At 42.2% G+C, this 19,723-nt stretch overlaps 1 protein-coding gene across 2 annotated transcripts in view; it reads right to left on the bottom strand.

Annotated features, from left to right (window-relative positions):
- DENND4A (DENN domain containing 4A) overlaps nt 1-19,723 on the bottom strand; it is an 858,339-nt gene that overhangs the window by 30,676 nt on the left and 807,940 nt on the right. For both annotated transcript variants that reach the window (XM_053718534.1, XM_053718535.1), the window contains exons 30-31: nt 1,624-1,780; nt 1,008-1,072 (exon numbers count right to left, since the gene is read on the bottom strand). In XM_053718534.1, the coding sequence (XP_053574509.1) occupies nt 1,008-1,072; nt 1,624-1,780 (222 nt within the window). The remainder of the gene's footprint in view (nt 1-1,007; nt 1,073-1,623; nt 1,781-19,723) is intronic.

Below are 19,723 nucleotides of genomic sequence, written 5' to 3'. Positions count from 1 at the left end.
CCACCTCCATAGGAGGCAAAGTTTGTAAAACTGATTTGTGGGTGTGGTGAGGGGTGTATTTATAGGCATTTTGAGGTTTGGGAAACTTTGCCCCTCCTGGTAGGAATGTATATCCCATACGTCACTAGCTCATGGACTCTTGCTAATTACATGAAAGAAAAAATGTTGGTGGCTTAGCAAAACCAGGCATGAATGAGTTAAGACAGAGCGTTGTACCTGGTCCGCTCCTCTCATGCAGCCATGTTTCTTTACTTGTGAACAACTGCCGCCTCCAATTTATGGAGGAAGTCAGGCAAGAGTGTTATAGACGGGCAGTGGAGATGGTAGTCATTGGATTTGCAGCCTTAAGCTGTTAGTGTTACTCCTAAAGTCCAAAATGTCATCTGAATTAATATTACAGACTGACCACTTGTATATTTATATCATGATTTGAGAAGCACAATCTGATAACATTCACAATAAATAAACTCATATACCTGCTAGTTCTTAAAAAAAAAAAAAAAAAAGAATGTTGACAATGTTTTCTTGAAGCAAAATTGGAAGTGATTTCATGTAGGAGGACTCAACTAGAAAGTTATTTTTCTCCAATAAAACAGAGAGCGAAGAACAACCCAGCATGACTTACTGTGCTTTGCCCCAATATATATTAGGAAAAAATGTGTTAATTTAATCCAAGTTGTCAAATAATTAAACTAATAGCTTTAGGCAGTGTTAAAATACCATGAGTCATTTTTACCTTTATAAAAATGATTTTGCAAAATACAATAAGGTATAGTAAATTAAAAACAACACAACAACAGACTTCTTTTGCAGGTAAGGGGTGACTATAAACATGCTTCAAAGTACTTTAAAAAACAAATAAAAGGAGGTGGTTATATGAAACAGCAGAAAACAAAGACACAACAAGAGTAAGATAATTCAATTCACATTAAACTATATGGGTATTCAACAGGCCCAAGGAGTAAAAAAGAAAATTCTAAATTAAGACAAATCATAGTGATTCTTACCAATATCAATGTTATCTCTTCCTAGAGCAACCAGTGTAAGAAACAGTATTTCTCTGTACAAACTCCTGAAAATGAAATCAGAGATAATAAAATTAGAGAACACACACACAAAAAAACACATAGCATTTATGCAAATAATACATCATTTTCTCCACAACAAAGTTGGCAAGCGCATCATCAATTAGCTGCACTAGGCTACACCAATTCAGGCTAAATAAAGGTTGAGGAAAAAAATTAAAGGAACATGGATCAGATAGTACATTTGAAAGATGTTTGAAATTACATAGTCTTATTATCTAAATTGTTGTTTTCTTTGTATCCTTTTTGAAAAGGATGCCTAGGTAGGTTCAGGAGCTGTTGATTGGTGGCTGCACATATAGGCCTCATGTTTTGGCTCACCCAATGCGTTCATCTAGCTCACAGTAGTGCATTGTTGCTACTTCAACAAAGTATAGCAAGAGAATGAAGCAAATTTGATAATAGAAGTAAATTGGAAAGTTGATTAAAATTGTATGTTCTATCTTAATCAGAAGATAAAGTTTGTGTTTCATGTCTAACATTGAATAACCTCTGCAGAAAGTATCTTGAACTCACATTGTTAAAAAAACAAAAATACCTTTGTCGTTTGCACTCTGAGATCCGTTGCATAAAGTCCAGAATTTGACTGATAGGATCATATACATTATTCATCTTAATACTCTTCACCAGACCTCTAAGAAACTCATGGTCCAGGTTCTCCTTCGGTTGGATAAAAGTCAGAGGAGGATCCTGGGCTGGAAATGAAGTTAATCAGATCATGGTCATTTATATGTAAGTAAAAAATGTATACATTTTACTGCATATAGAAAGAAAAACATAAATTATGCTTAACTGATAATTTCATTTCCATCGTGGGGAGGAGAGTCCACAGCTTCATTCATTACTATATGGAATTAAGAACCTGGCCACCAGGAGGAGGCAAAGACACCCCAGCCAAAGGCTTAAATACTTCTCCCACTCCCCTTATCCCCCAGTTATTCTGCAGAGGGAACAAGGAACAGTAGGAGAAATATCAGGGTATAAATGGTGCCAGAAGAGAAATAATTTATGTTTTCCATCTAAAGGGGAGGAGAGTCCACTGCTTTATTCATTTACTATTGGGAACATATACCCAAGCTCTAGAGGACACTGAATGAAACCGGGAGGGTAAAAGGCAGACCCTAATCTGAGGGTACCACAGCCTGTAGAACCTTTCTTCCAAAAGCCGCTTCCGCAGAAGCAAAAACGTCAAATTTGTAAAACTTTGTAAAAGTGTGTAAGGAGGACCAGGTAGCCGCCTTACAAACCTGCTCCATAGAGGCCTTATTCTTGAAGGCCCAAGATGAAGCCACCGCTCCAGTGGAATGAGCCGTGATCCTCTGAGGAGGCTTATGTCCCGCTGTCTCTTAAGCCAAATGGATCAAGTTCCTCAGCCAAAAAGACAGAGAAGTAGCAGAAGCCCTCTGACCCCTGTGCTTCCCTGAATACACGACAAAAATAGCTGTAGATTGTCTGAAGTCCTAAAGACAGGCCTGCTTCGAGACAAAGCCTGAACAAAGGATTGGATATCAGGGAGCTCAGCGAGTCTCCTGTGTAACAAAACAGATAATGCCGAAATCTGTCCAGTTAAGAAACTAGCAGCAAGTCCCTTCTCTAAACCTTCTTGAAGAAAGGACAGAATTCTAGAAACCCTCACCTTGTGCCAAGGGTATCCATGTTTCTCACACCAGGACAAGTAAGTCCTCCACACCTTATGGCAGATGCGCCGAGTGACAGATCCCTGCAACATAGTAACCTCCACGGCGGAGAGGATGACATCCCCATTAGATCCGCAAACCACGTCCTCCGCGGCCACGAAGGAGCAATCAGAATAGTTGACGCTCTATCCTGTTTTATGAGTGCCACAATACGAGGTAGAAGTGGTAAGGGAGGAAAAATGTACGCTAGATCGAACCCCCAAGGCACCGCCAATGCATCTATCAGTTCTGCCTGGGGGTCCCTTGACCTGTAATGGGGAAGTTTGCAATTGAGTCTGGACGCTATGAGATCTATCTCCGTCATACCCCATCTGAGACAAATCTCCGCAAACACCTTGGGGTGAAGAAACCATTCCCCCGGATGGAATGTTTGCCTGCTGAGAAAGTCTACTTTCCAGTTGTCCACACCCAGGATGTGGATCGCCGAAAGGGAGCAGTTGTGGGCCTCCGCCCATTCCAGTATCCGAGTCACCTCCCTCATTGTGAGGGAGCTCCTTGTACCCCCTGATGGTTGATGTAAGCCACCAAGTTAATGTTGTCCGTCTGAAACCTAATGAAGTTGAACGCCCCCAAGTGGGGCCACGCCTTCAGAGAATTGTAGATCGCTCAAAGTTCCAGGATATTTATCAGTAAAAGGGACTCCAGCCGAGACCATTTTCCCTGTGCCATTCTGGCACCCTAAACAGCTCCCCCATCCCACCAGACTTGTGTCCGTGGTCACAATCTCCCAGTACTGTCTCAAGAAGGATGTCCCCATGGACAGTTGTTGTGGGCAGATCCACCAAGAGAGGGAGGTCCGAGCCCCTACATCCATGGATATCAGCTGTGAGAGATCTGAATGATCGCCGTTCCACTGCCTCAACATGCATAACTGAAGAGGCCTGAGATGAAATCTGGAAAATGGAATGACTTCTATGCTGGAGACCATGAGCCCTATCACCTCCATACATTGGGCCACCGAGGGCTTCACTGAGGATCCCAGGGCCAGACAAGAAGATGCAAGCTTCCTGCGTCTCTGATCTGTGAGAAAAATCTTAATGGACACCGAGTCTATGATCGTGCCCAGAAACTCCACCCTGGTGCTGGGTACCAGGGAGCTCTTTACAGAGTTTATTTTCCAACCATGAGATTGAAGTAGCAGGATCAGGGACCTTGAATGGTCCACCACTGCCTGACTGAAGGACGGCGCTCTTACCAGGATGTCGTCTAGATAGGACCACAAGGCCCTGCACGCTAAAACTGACCTTCAAAGCCTTAATCTTCTCCTGCACCTCTTCGAAAGAGGGTTCACCCTCAATCATTTCACTCAGGGAATCACACCAATATGACGCAGCTCCAGCAACTGCGGCTACGGCTGCTGCCGGCTGAAAAACAAACATCTGTGTGCTGAAACATCTTTCGCAGCATGTTTTCCAACTTTTTATCCATAGGCACCTTGAACGAAGAGCTATCCTCTAGGGGAATAGTTGTTCACTTAGCGAGCATGGGGATGGCCCCATCCACCCTAGGAATGGTCCCCCACAACTCCAACTGAGCCTCCGGAACAAGGAAAAATTTCTTAAAGGACGAAGAAGGGGAAAAAGAAGACCCTAATCAATCCCATTCGTTCTTGAAAATGTTAGCCATCTTTATAGGAACCGGGAAGGTCTGGGGTACCACCCTGTCCTTATAAACCTTATCTAGCTTAGGGATAGAAGGTTCTCTGGAAGCTTCGGCTCCGGAACCTCTAGAATAGCGAGCACTTGCTTTAGCAAAAAGCGCTAATTCTCCATCTTAAACCTATAGCCAGGCTCCCCTGCCGGAGCTTTAGATGACACTGATTCCGACCCAGGAGGAGTCCCCTCCGATGCGTCGGAGTGGACCCCTTCGTCGAACCACTCCACAGGAAGAGGCGTGGATCACTTTAGAAACCGCCGTCTGAAGTTGATCCGCAAAATCTGGCGGCCAACATATCTCTCCCAAAGGAGCAACAGTCGGACCCCGGGGCACTGCATGTGCCATAGGGGACTCAACTCGGGAACACACCTCACGGGACGGAGAACCCTCAGAGGTGGACGGCTCAGTGGTACTAGGCATTCTTTTAGTCTTGACCCTCTCAAGGCATGTAGAACATAACTGGGCAGGCTGGTCTACCGGAACCTCACAATAAACACAGGTATGAGACTTTGTCAAAGAGGGAGTACCCTCTAACGCGTCAGAATCCTCCATAGCTTACACTTTTATTAGAATAAAAGAGAAACTAACAGACACCTTTATAACCGCCAATGGCCGGGGCACTCACCACCTCCTATGAACCGGACTACAGAAACCGCTTCGTCTCCTCCGTCTCATATTAGACCATAAGTAAAGAGCCCCACCAAGTCAGGCTGGGTGCCACGCAGGGCCGCCCCTGCCTAAAGGAGAAAACGCGCTAAAAAACAGAATTTATGCTTACCTGATAAATTACTTTCTCCAACGGTGTGTCCGGTCCACGGCGTCATCCTTACTTGTGGGAATATCTCTTCCCCAACAGGAAATGGCAAAGAGTCCCAGCAAAGCTGGCCATATAGTCCCTCCTAGGCTCCGCCCACCCCAGTCATTCGACCGACGGACAGGAGGAAAAAATAGGAGAAACCATAGGGTGCCGTGGTGACTGTAGTTAGAGAAAATAATTCATCAAACCTGATTAAAAAACCAGGGCGGGCCGTGGACCGGACACACCGTTGGAGAAAGTAATTTATCAGGTAAGCATAAATTCTGTTTTCTCCAACATTGGTGTGTCCGGTCCACGGCGTCATCCATACTTGTGGGAACCAATACCAAAGCTTTAGGACACGGATGAAGGGAGGGAGCAAATCAGGTTACCTAAACGGAAGGCACCACGGCTTGCAAAACCTTTCTCCCAAAAATAGCCTCCGAAGAAGCAAAAGTATCAAATTTGTAAAATTTGGCAAAAGTGTGCAGTGAAGACCAAGTCGCTGCCTTACATATCTGATCAACAGAAGCCTCGTTCTTGAAGGCCCATGTGGAAGCCACAGCCCTAGTGGAGTGAGCTGTGATTCTTTCAGGAGGCTGCCGTCCGGCAGTCTCATAAGCCAATCTGATGATGCTTTTAAGCCAAAAGGAAAGAGAGGTAGAAGTTGCTTTTTGACCTCTCCTTTTACCAGAATAGACGACAAACAGAGAAGATGTTTGTCTGAACTCTTTTGTAGCTTCTAAGTAGAATTTTAGAGCACGGACTACATCTAAATTGTGTAGCAAACGTTCCTTCTTTGAAACTGGATTCGGACACAAAGAAGGTACAACTATCTCCTGGTTAATATTTTTGTTGGAAACAACCTTTGGAAGAAAACCAGGTTTAGTACGCAAAACAACCTTATCTGAATGGAACACCAGATAGGACGGAGTACACTGCAGAGCAGATAACTCAGAAACTCTTCTAGCAGAAGAAATAGCAACCAAAAACAAAACTTTCCAAGATAACAACTTAATATCTATGGAATGTAAAAGTTCAAACGGAACCCCTTGAAGAACTGAAAGAACTAGATTTAAACTCCAGGGAGGAGTCAAAGGTCTGTAAACAGGCTTGATCCTAACCAGAGCCTGAACAAATGCTTGAACATCTGGCACAGCTGCCAGTCGTTTGTGTAGTAAGACAGATAAGGCAGAAATCTGTCCCTTTAGAGAACTCGCAGATAATCCTTTATCCAAACCTTCTTGTAGAAAGGAAAGGATCTTAGGAATCTTTATCTTATTCCATGGGAATCCCTTGGATTCACACCAGCAGATATATCTTTTCCATATTTTATGGTAAATTTTTCTAGTTACCGGTTTTCTGGCTTGAACCAGAGTATCTATCACAGAATCTGAAAATCCACGCTTTGATAGAATCAAGCGTTCAATCTCCAAGCCGTCAGCTGGAGGAAGACTAGATTTGGATGTTCGAATGGACCCTGTACAAGAAGGTCCTGTCTCAAAGGTAGCTTCCATGGTGGAGCCGATGACATATTCACCAGGTCTGCATACCAAGTCCTGCGTGGCCACGCAGGAGCGATCAAGATCACCGAGGCCCTCTCCTGCTTGATCCTGGCTACCAGCCTCGGAATGAGAGGAAACGGTGGAAACACATAAGCTAGGTTGAAGGTCCAAGGCGCTACTAGTGCATCCACTAGAGTCGCCTTGGGATCCCTGGATCTGGACCCGTAGCAAGGAACCTTGAAGTTCTGACGAGACGCCATCAGATCCATGTCTGGAATGCCCCATAATTGGGTCAACTGGGCAAATATCTCCGGTGGAGATCCCACTCCCCCGGATGGAATGTCTGACGACTCAGATAATCCGCCTCCCAGTTTTCCACTCCTGGGATGTGGATCGCAGATAGGTGACAGGAGTGATCCTCCGCCCATTGTATTATTTTGGTCACTTCTTTCATCGCCAGGGAACTCCTTGTTCCCCCCTGATGATTGATATAAGCAACAGTTGTCATGTTGTCTGATTGGAATCTTATGAATCTGGCCTTTGCTAGCTGAGGCCAAGCCCTGAGAGCATTGAATATCGCTCTTAGTTCCAGAATGTTTATCGGGAGAACAGACTCTTCCCGAGACCATAGTCCCTGAGCTTTCAGGGATTCCCAGACCGCGCCCCAGCCCACTAGACTGGCGTCTATCGTGACGATCACCCACTCTGGTCTGCGGAAGCTCATTCCCTGGGATAGGTGGTCCAGGGTTAGCCACCAACGGAGTGAATCTCTGGTCTTCTGATCTACTTGAATCACTGGAGACAAGTCTGTATAGTCCCCATTCCACTGTTTCAGCATGCACAGTTGTAATGGTCTTAGATGAATTTGCGCAAAAGGAACTATGTCCATTGCTGCAACCATCAACCCTACTACTTCCATGCACTGAGCTATGGAAGGACGTGGAACTGAATGAAGAACTTGACAAGCGCTTAGAAGTTTTGACTTTCTGACATCTGTCAGAAAAATCCTAATTTCTAAAGAATCTATTATTGTTCCCAAGAAGGGAACTCTTGTCGACGGAGACAGAGAACTTTTTTCTATGTTCACCTTCCATCAGTGAGATCTGAGAAAGGCCAGAACGATGTCTGTATGAGCCTTTGCCTTTGAAAGGGACGACGCTTGTATTAGAATGTCGTCCAAGTATGGTACTACTGCAATGCCCCTCGGTCTTAGAACCGCTAGAAGGGACCCGAGTACCTTTGTGAAAATCCTTGGAGCAGTGGCTAACCCGAATGGGAGGGCCACAAACTGGTAATGTTTGTCCAGAAAGGCGAACCTTAGGAACCGATGATGTTCTTTGTGGATAGGAATATGTAGGTACGCATCCTTTAGATCTACGGTAGTCATAAATTGACCTTCCTGGATTGTAGGTAGATTCGTTCGAATGGTTTCCATTTTGAACGATGGTACTCTGAGAAATTTGTTTAGGATTTTTAAATCCAGAATTGGTCTGAAGGTTCCCTCTTTTTTGGGAACTACGAACAGATTTGAGTAAAATCCCATTCCTTGTTCCGCCATTAGAACTGGGTGTATCACTCCCATCCTTAACAGGTCTTCTACACAATGTAAGAATGCCTGTCTCTTTATTTGGTTTGAGGATAAGTGAGATATGTGAAACCTTCCCCTTGGAGGTAGTTCCTTGAATTCCAGAAGATAACCCTGAGAAACTATTTCTAGCGTCCAGGGATCCTGAACATCTCTTGCCCAAGCCTGAGCAAAGAGAGAGAGTCTGCCCCCCACTAGATCCGGTCCCGGATCGGGGGCTACTCCTTCATGCTGTTTTGTTAGCAGCAGCAGGTTTCTTGGCCTGCTTACCCTTGTTCCAGCCTTGCATCGGTTTCCAGGCTGGTTTAGTCTGTGAAGCATTACCCTCTTGCTTAGAGGATGCAGAATTAGAGGCCGTTCCGTTCCTGAAATTACAAAAGGAACGAAAATTAGACTTATTCTTGGCTTTGAAAGGCCTATCTTGTGGGAGGGCGTGGCCCTTTCCCTCAGTGATGTCTGAGATAATCTCTTTCAATTCTGGCCCAAAGAGAGTTTTACCCTTGAAGGGGATATTAAGCAATTTTGTCTTGGATGATACATCCGCTGACCAAGACTTTAGCCAAAGCGCTCTGCGCGCCACAATTGCAAACCCTGAATTTTTCGCCGCTAATCTAGCTAATTGCAAAGCGGCATCTAAAATAAAAGAATTAGCCAACTTAAGTGCGTGAACTCTGCCCATAACCTCCTCATATGGAGTCTCTCTACTGAGCGACTTTTCTAGTTCCTCGAACCAGAACCACGCTGCTGTAGTGACAGGAACAATGCACAAAATGGGTTGCAGAAGGTAACCTTGCTGTACAAAAATCTTTTTAAGCAAACCCTCCAACTTTTTATCGATAGGATCTTTGAAAGCACAATTATCCTCGATAGGAATAGTAGTGCGCTTGTTTAGAGTAGAAACTGCCCCCTCGACCTTAGGGACTGTCTGCCATAAGTCCTTTCTGGGGTCGACCATAGGAAATAATTTCTTAAATATAGGAGGGGGGACAAAAGGTATGCCGGGCTTCTCCCACTCCTTATTCACTATGTCCGCCACCCGCTTGGGTATAGGAAAAGCGTCGGGGTGCACCGGAACCTCTAGGAACTTGTCCATCTTGCATAATTTTTCTGGAATGACCAGGTTGTCACAATCATCCAGAGTAGATAACACCTCCTTAAGCAGTGCGCGGAGATGCTCTAATTTAAATTTAAATGTCACAACATCAGGTTCAGCCTGTTGAGAAATTTTTCCTGAATCTGAAATTTCCCCATCTGACAAAACCTCCCTCATGGCCCCTTCAGATTGGTGTGAGGGTATGACAGAGCAATTATCATCAGCGCCCTCTTGCTCTTCAGTGTTTAAAACAGAGCAATCGCGCTTTCTCTGATATGCAGGCATTTTGGATAAAATATTTGCTATGGAGTTATCCATTACTGCCGTCAATTGTTGCATAGTAATAAGCATTGGCGCGCTAGAAGTACTAGGGGCCTCCTGCGTGGGCAAAACTGGTATAGACACAGAAGGAGATGATGTAGAACCATGTCTACTCCCTTCATCTGATGAATCATCTTGGGCAACTTCATTATCTGTGGCAGTACTGTCCTTACTTTGTTTGGACGCTATGGCACAATTATCACACAATTTTGAAGGGGGAGACACATTGACTTTCATACATATAGAACATAGCTTATCTGAAGGTACAGACATGTTAAACAGGCTTAAACTTGTCAATAAAGCACAAAAACCGTTTTAAAACAAAACCGTTACTGTCTCTTTAAATTTTAAACAGAGCACACTTTATTACTGAATATGTGAAAAAATATGAAGGAATTGTTCAAAATTTACCAAATTTTCACCACAGTGTCTTAAAGCATTCAAAGTACTGCACACCAATTTTCAGAGCTTTAACCCTTAAATTAACGAAACCGGAGCAGGTTACAGTTTTAACCCCTCTACAGTCCCAGCTACAGCCTTTGCTGCGACTTTACCAAACCCAGAGGGGAATACGATACCAAATGAAGCCTTCTAGGAACTTTTCCAACTACTTTCAGATCCTCACACATGCATCTGCATGTCTTGCTCTCAAAAGTAAATGCGCAGTAATGGCGCGAAAATGAGGCTCAGCCTACAACTGGGAAGGCCCTTCCTGACTGGAAAAGGTGTCTAACACAGTGCCTGACGTTAAAAAAATGTTCCCCAAGTTTATAAGTGTGAATTACCAGCATAAACATGTATAAAATGCCCAAATAAAGCAATCGATTTTGCCCATAAAGGTGTCTACCAGTTTTATAGCCCATATTAAGCCCTTTATTCTGTTTGAGACTAAGAAAATGGCTTACCGGTCCCCATGAGGGGAAATGACAGCCTTCCAGCATTACACAGTCTTGTTAGAAATATGGCTAGTCATACCTTAAGCAGAAAAGTCTGCTAACTGTTTCCCCCAACTGAAGTTACTTCATCTCAACAGTCCTATGTGGAAACAGCAAACGATTTTAGTTACTGTCTGCTAAAATCATCTTCCTCTCACAAACAGAATTCTTCATCTTTTTCTGTTTCAGAGTAAATAGTACATACCAGCACTATTTTAAAATAACAAACTCTTGATAGTAGAATAAAAAAACTACAACTAAACACCACATACTCTTAACCATCTCCGTGGAGATGTTGCCTGTGCAACGGCAAAGAGAATTACTGGGGTATGCGGAGCCTAGGAGGGACTATATGGCCAGCTTTGCTGGGACTCTTTGCCATTTCCTGTTGGGGAAGAGATATTCCCACAAGTAAGGATGACGCCGTGGACCGGACACACCAATGTTGGAAAAAAGGACTGCGCAAAAACTTCCGGAAAAGAACCTGACGTTCCACATATTGCCAGAGCCTTATCCTGCACAGCGCAGCAATGACATAATAAACAATATCATGTATAAACCTCCCCTGTTTAATAATCCACCTACTAGGAATATTAACCCTTGATTCTGTAAAGATAAAAGGCACCACACTGTGGCCCTGTCTTCTATGTTAACATTTTATATAAAATTAAACAATCTTACCAGAATGGTCCTTCAAGTGTGACAGGTCATAGCAGCGCTCCTGACATGGACTTGAGAGATAAAAGCAGTCTGCGAAACTTGTCAATGTCGATTGCTGTAGGAGCTGTTAATATGAGTCAGAATGGTTTTGCAAGAGAGACTCTCCCTGCATCTCCGAACTCTAACTTTCACCCAAGGCCTCACTGAGAAGCCTTATAGGGCTACTTAAAACTCCTGTCCCATTGCGAAGAGTAATATCCTCCATAAGGGACCTCCCAATCCTCTGCAACGCTCTGCTACCTCCTGTGACAAAAGGCAAAGAATGACTGGGGGATGAGGGGAGTGGGAGAGGTATTTAAGCCTTTGGCTGGGGTTTCTTTGCCTCCTCCTGGTGGCCAGGTTCTTAATTCCCAATAGTAATGAATGAAGCCGTGGAGTCTCCTCCCCTTTAGATGGAAAAAAACCCATAACCAACTCTTACTCCCCATTTAGGGACATTAAAGAGTTTGAGATTAGTAATACATATTTGCAATATACTTAACTCTGAAATTGTGGGCTTTCAATTTGAGTTTCTATAAAGAAATGGGCATCCTTATGTTGAAATTTAGGTTTCCCCTTATCTATTTTAATGAGGACAATTACGGGCAGATATAAAAACAAAATGCTTCAGATAGCCTGAAGCTGTGCTGTGGTAGAGTAAATAAGGAGTTGCATAATATCTGGTTAGACAGTTGCCAAAAAACCTAATTTATGTAAGAATTTACCTGATAAATTAATTTCTTTCATATTGGCAAGAGTCCATGAGCTAGTGACGTATGGGATATACAATCCTACCAGGAGGGGCAAAGTTTCCCAAACCACAAAATGCCTATAAATACACCCCTCACCACACCCATAATTCAGTTTAACAAATAGCCAAGTAGTGGGGTGATAAAGAATGGAGTAAAAAAGCATCAACAAAGGAATTGGAATAATTGTGCTTTATACAAAAAAATCATAACCACCATAAAAAGGGTGGGCCTCATGGACTCTTGCCAATATGAAAGAAATTAATTTATCAGGTAAATTCTTACATAAATCATGTTTTCTTTCATGTAATTGGCAAGTGTCCATGAGCTAGTGACGTATGGGATAGCAAATACCCAAGATGTGGAACTCCACTCAAGAGTCACTAGAGAGGGAGAAATACAAATAAAGACAACCAATTCCGCTGAAAAAAATTAATCCACAACCCAAATCATAAGTTTTAATCTTATAAACAAAAAGAAAAAAACTGAAATTATAAGCAGAAGAATCAAACTGAAACAGCTGCCTGAAGAACTTTTCTACCAAAAACTGCTTCTGAAGAAAAAACATCAAAATGGTAGAATTTAGTAAAGGTATGCAAAGAAGACCAAGTTTCTGCTTTGCAAATCTGATCAACTGAAGCTTCATTCTTAAAAGCCCAGGAAGTGGAAACAGACCTAGTAGAATGAGCCATAATCCTCTGAGGCGGGGATTTACCCGACTCCAAATAAGCTTGATGAATCAAAAGCTTTAACCACGAAGCCAAGGAAACAGCAGAAGCCTTCTGACCTTTCCTAGAACCAGAAAAGATAACAAATAGACTAGAAGTCTTCCTGAAATCTTTAGTAGCTTCAACATAATATTTCAAAGCTCTCACCACATCCAAAGAATGTAAAGATCTTTCCAAAGAATTCTTAGGATTAGGACACAAGGAAGGGACAACAATTTCTCTACTAATATTGTTGGAATTCACAACTTTAGGTAGGAATTTAAATGAAGTCCGCAAAACCGCCTTATCCCGATGAAAAATCAGAAAAGGAGACTCACAAGAAAGAGCAGATAATTCAGAAACTCTTCTAGCAGAAGAGATGGCCAAAAGAAACAACACTTTCCAAGAAAGCAATTTAATGTCCAAAGAATGCATAGGCTCAAATGGAGGAGCCTGTAAAGCCTTTAAAACCAAATTAAGACTCCAGGGAGGAGAGATTGATTTAATGACAGGCTTGATATGGACCAACGCCTGTACAAAACAATGAATATCAGGAAGTTTAGCAATTTTTCTGTGGAATAAGACAGAAAGTGCAGAAATTTGTCCTTTCAAAGAACTTGCAGACAAACCCTTATCCAATCCATCCTGAAGAAACTGTAAAATTCTAGGAATTCTAAAAGAATGCCAAGTGAATTTATGAGAACACCATGAAATGTAGGTCTTCCAAACTCGATAATAAATCTTTCTAGAAACAGATTTACGAGCGTGCAACATAGTTTTAATTACTGAGTCAGAGAAACCTCTATGACTAAGCACTAAGCGTTCAATTTCCATACCTTCAAATTTAATGATTTGAGATCCTGATGGAAAAACGGACCTTGAGATAGAAGGTCTGGTCTTAACGGAAGTGGCCAAGGTTGGCAACTAGACATCCGAACAAGATCCGCATACCAAAACCTGTGTGGCCATGCTGGAGCCACCAGCAGCATAAACGATTGCTCCATGATGATTTTGGAAATCACTCTTGAGAGAATAACTAGAGGCGGAAAAATATAGGCAGGTTGATAACTCCAAGGAAGTGTCGATGCATCCACTGCCTCCGCCTCAGGATCCCTGGACCTGGACAGGTACCTGGGAAGTTTCTTGTTTAGATGAGATGCAATCAGATCTATTTCTGGAAGCCCCCCATCTGAATAATTTGAAAAAACACATCTGGGTGAAGAGACCACTCTCCCGGATGTAAAGTCTGACGACTGAGATAATCCGCTTCCCAATTGTCTATACCTGGGATATGGACCGCAGAAATTAGACAGGAGCTGGATTCCGCCCAGGCAAGTATCGGAGACACTTCTTTCATAGCTTGGGGACTGTGAGTTCCACCCTGATGATTGACATATGCCACAGTTGTGATATTGTCTGTCTGAAAACAAAAGAACGGTTCTCTCTTTAAGAGAGGCCAAATCTGAAGAGCCCTGAAAATCGCATGGAGTTCCAGAATATCGATTGGTAATCTCGCCTCTTGAGATTTCCAAACCCTTTGTGCTGTCAGAGATCCCCAAACAGCTCCCCAACCTGAAAGACTCGCATCTGTTGTGATCACGGTCCAGGTTGGACGAACAAAAGAGGCCCCTTGAACTATACGATGGTGATCTAACCACCAAGTCAGAGACAGTCGAACATTGGGATTTAAGGATATTAATTGTGATATCCTTGTATAATCCCTGCACCATTGGTGTAGCATACAAAGCTGAAGAGGTCTCATGTGAAAACGAGCAAAGGGGATCGCGTCCGATGCAGCAGTCATGAGACCTAAAACCTCCATGCACATAGCTACTGAAGGGAATTACTGATACTGAAGGTTCCGACAGGCTGCAACCAACTTCAATCGTCTCTTATCTGTTAGAGACAAAGTCATGGATACTGAATCTATCTGGAAACCTAAAAAGGTTACCCTTGTCTGAGAAATCAAAGAACTTTTTGGTAAATTGATCCTCCAACCATGTCTTCGAAGAAACAACACTAGTTGATTCGTGTGAGATTCTGCAGAACGTAAAGACTGAGCAAGTACCAAGATATCGTCCAAATAAGGAAACACCGCAATATGATTACAGAGAGAAGTGCACCGAGAACCTTTGAAAAGATCCTTGGAGCTGTTGCTAGGCCAAAATGAAGAACAAAAAATTGGTAATGCTTGTATAGAAAAGAGAATCTAAGGAACTGATAGTGATCTGGATGAATCGGAATATGAAGATATGCATCATGTAAGTCTATAATGCCCTTGCTGAACAAAAGGCAGAATAGTCCTTATAGTCACCATTTTGAATGTTGGTATTCTTATATAACGATTCAAGATTTTTAGATCCAGGACTGGTCTGAATGAATTTTCTTTCTTTGGGACAATGAACAGATTTGAATAAAACCCCAGACCCTGTTCCTGAAAAGGAACCCGGCACGATTACCCCAGAAGACTCCAGGTCTGAAACACACTTCAGGAAAGCCTGTGCTTTCTCTGGGTTCACTGGAATGCATGAGAGAAAGAAACTTCTCACAGGCGGTCTTACTCTGAAACCTATTATGTACCCCTGAGAGACAATGTTCTGAATCCAATGATTTTGTACTGTATTTATCCAAACATCCTTGAAAAATTTTAGTCTACCCCCTACCAGCTGAGCTGGGGACTGGTTTAGATCTCTTAAATGGCTTGGATTTATTCCACACTGAGGAAGGCTTCCAATTGGAAACAGATTCCTTAGGGGAAGAATTAGGTTTCTGTTCCTTATTCTGTCGAAAGGAACGAAAACGCTTAGAAGCTTTAAATTTACCCTTAGATTTTTTATCCTGAGGTAAAAAAAGCCCCCTTCCCCCCAGTAACAGTAGAAATTATAGAATCTAACTGAGAAGCAAATAATTTATTACCTTGGAAAGAAAGAGATAGCAACGTCGATTTAGAATTCATATCAGCATTCCAAGATTTAAGCCATAAAGCTCTTCTAGCTAAAATAGCTAAAGACATATATCTAACATCAATTCTGATGATATCAAAAATGGCATCACAAACAAAATTATTAGCATGTTGAATTAACTTAACAATGCTATACATATTATGGTCTGATACTTGTTGCGCTAAAGTTTCCAACCAAAAAGTTGAAGCAGTTGCAACATCAGCCAAAGAAATAGCAGGCCTAAGAAGATGACCTGAACATAAATAAGTCTTCCTTAGATAGGATTCAAGTTTCCTATCTAAAGGATCTTTGAAAGAAGTACCGTCTTCCGTAGGAATAGTAGTACGCTTAGCAAGAGTAGAGATGGCCCCATCACATCAACTTTGGGGATCTTTTCCCAAAACTCCAATCTATCAGTAGGCAAAGGATACAATTTTTTAAACCTTGAAGAAGGAGTAAAAGAAGTACCCAGTCTATTCCATTCCTTTGAAATCATATCTGAAATAGCATCAGGAATGGGAAAAACCTCTAGAATAACAACATGAGGTTTATAAACCGAATTTAAATGTTTACTAATTTAAGTATCAAGAGGACTAGACTCCTCTATATCTAAAGCAATCAACACTTCCTTCAATAAAGAACAAATATACTCCATTTTAAATAAATACGAAGATTTGTCAGTGTCAATATCTGAGGCAGGATCCTCTGAATTAGACAGATCCTCATCAGAGATAGATAAATCAGTATGTTGTCGGTCATTTGAAAATTCATCAACTGTATGAGAAGTTTTAAAAGACCTTTTACGTTTATTAGAAGGCGGAATGGCAGACAAAGCCTTCTGAATGGAATCAGAAATAAATTCTCTCAAATTGACAGGAATATCCTGAACATTAGATGTTGATGGACCAGCAACAGGTAATGCAACACTACTGATGGAAATATTCTCTGCATGTAAAAGTTTATCATGACAACTATATATATAGCAGATAGCCAAACCAGTACTGAAACGAGAATCAGTAGAGGTAATGGTATATAAGAGTATATCGTCGATCTGAAAAGGGAGGCAGGAGATGAATCTCTACGACCGATAACAGAGAACCTATGAAATAGATCCCCGTTAGGATGACCATTGTATTCAATAGGTGATACTCCCTTCACATCCCTCTGACATTCACTGTACTCAGAGGAATAGGGCTTCAAAATGCTGAGAAGCGCATGTCAACGTAGAAATCTTAGCACAAACTTACTTCACCACCTCCATAGGAGGCAACGTTTGTAAAAATTGAATTATTGGTGTGGTGAGGGGTGTATTTATAGGCATTTTGAGGTTTGGGAAACTTTGCCCCTCCTGGTAGGATTGTATATCCCATACATCACTAGCTCATGGACTCTTGCCAATTACATGAAACAAAACTGCCCAACCTTTATCCCAGAATAAAGTAAAAAAAGAAGCATGTGTGGGCCTGTGGACTAAACAACATGGCTGATTCGTTGGTATGTACAGTCTGTAGGGAAGGGGAGAGCATGTAGCACATAGCCGGCCATAGGACTGCCTTGAGTACTTGAGTATAGAGGCAATAGGAGGCATGGTAAGACTTTTTTCAATTCACATTTTAATAAAGAGATGCTTCAAAAAATATGGAACCGTTCACAGGAAGAGAGTCTTCTGTCTAGAATTACTTCTTATTTTTATGTGTGAAATACGTTTTAAATAAAAAATAGTATAAAAAAAAAAAAGAAAACACCAGCAAATAAAAAGAAGAAAAGTGTAATTTTTATACAAAATTATGGGCTAGATTACAGGTTTTGTTAGCGATAACCAATATTACAACATTGCTTACTTGCACAAGTATTATAAGTGTGAAGACTAAGGGGTAGATTTACTAAGGGTCGAGCGGACATGATTCGCTATAGCGAATCATGTCCGCTCAACCTCGCTAAATGCAGACAGCATTTATCATTGCACAAGCATTTCTAGTAAAATACTTGTGCAATGCTGCCCCCTGCTTACCGGTGGCCACTAGCAGGGGGTGTCAATCATCCCGATCGGATCTGGATGATTTTCCTTTTAGGTGGAGGAGAAGTTAGGAGACTGAAACGATGATGGTAGGAAGCAGCATCCGCTGCTTAATAAATCTATCCCCTAGCGTAAAGGTTAAAAAATAAAATGTGCACCAAACACAAAATAAATACATTAAAATAAAGTGTTACACTCCTTTATTCACTATCTGATAAAAAGTATTGATAAAAAATAATATATATATATATATATATTTTTTTTCCCCCCCCCCCCAATAGGGCTATATTGTATGTGTGTGTATATATATATATATATATATATATATATATATATTAAGAAATCAGGATAATCCTAGGATTACCCGGGTAAAATGGACATTACCCAAGCGGCTGTAACTAAAGCCCAATGTAGTCTAATTCCCCCATCTACAATATTTCTTTAGCTTACCACCTGGGGGTGTTCAAGGAAGGCGCCCCACCTATCCTCTGGCATCCACCCCAAGTGAACCTTGGGGAATGAGGTCTACAAGGGGGGCTTTGCCCTTCTTGAAGACCCCAGGCGGAGGCAAAGAAGATAGTGAAGATGGGGGAATTACAATGCATGCTATATATGTTTGATGCAGTGACTCTGCACTCTGAGGGGATTTATGATCTTACGTCAGGCTTTACCCACAGCCACTTGGGTAATGTCTGTTTTACCTGGGTAATACTAGGATTACTAAATATCTTACTTTACCCACAACATATATAGCAGTCGTTTCTCAAGTATGCATTGTGAACTTCACATGATCGTGTATAACATGGATTTTGAAGCAATAAAATCGAGTTTTGGAAATTGGAGAATCCGTCTGCATTTGTTTTTGTTCCTATATATATATATACTGTATATATATATATACATATATATATATATATATATATATATATATAGATATATATATATATACACACACACACACACACACACAGTATCTCACAAATGTGAGTACACCCATCACATATTTGTAAATATTTCATTATATCTTTTCATGTGACAACACTGAAGAAATGACACTTTGCTACAATGTAAAGTAGTGAGTGTACAGCCTGTATAACAGTTTAAATGTGCTGTCCCTACAAAATAACTCAACACACAGCCATTAATGTCATTGGCAACAAAAGTGAGTACTAAGTAGAAATGTCCAAATTGGGCCCAAAGTGTCAATATTTTGTGTGGCCACTATTATTTTCAAGCACTACCTTAACCCTCTTGGGCATGGAGTTCACCAGCACTTCACAGGTTGCCACTGGAGTCCTCTTCCACTCCTCCATGACATCACTGAGCTGGTGGATGTTAGAGACCTTGCGCTCCCCCACCTTCCGTTTGAGGATGCCCCACAGGTGCTCAATAGGTTTTAGGTCTGGAGACATGCTTGGCCAGTCCATCACCTTTACCCTCAGCTTCTAGAGACCTTGCGCTCCCCCACCTTCCGTTTGAGGATGCCCCACAGGTGCTCAATAGGTTTTAGGTCTGGAGACATGCTTGGCCAGTCCATCACCTTTACCCTCAGCTTCTATAGCAAGGCAGTGGTCGTCTTGGAGGTGTGTTTGGGGTCGTTATCATGCCGGAATACTGCTCTGGGGCCCAGTCTCCAAAAGGAGGGGATCATGCTCTGTTTCAGTAAGTCATAGGACATGTTGGCATTCATGGTTCCCTCAATGAACTGTAGCTCCCCGGTGCTGGCAGCACTCATGCAGGCCCAGACCATGACACTTCCACCACCATGCTTGACTGTAGGCAAGACACACTTGTCTTTGTACTCCTCGCCTGGTTGCCGCCACACATGCTTGACACCATCTGAACCAAATAAGTTTATCTTGGTCTCATCGGACCACAGGACATGGTTCCAGTAATCCATGTCCTTAGTCTGCTTGTCTTCAGCAAACTGTTTGCA

Source organism: Bombina bombina, chromosome 6, assembly GCF_027579735.1.
Source record: "Bombina bombina isolate aBomBom1 chromosome 6, aBomBom1.pri, whole genome shotgun sequence".
NCBI classification, from domain to species: domain Eukaryota; kingdom Metazoa; phylum Chordata; class Amphibia; order Anura; family Bombinatoridae; genus Bombina; species Bombina bombina.
This window is presented reverse-complemented; position numbering and strand designations above follow the sequence as displayed.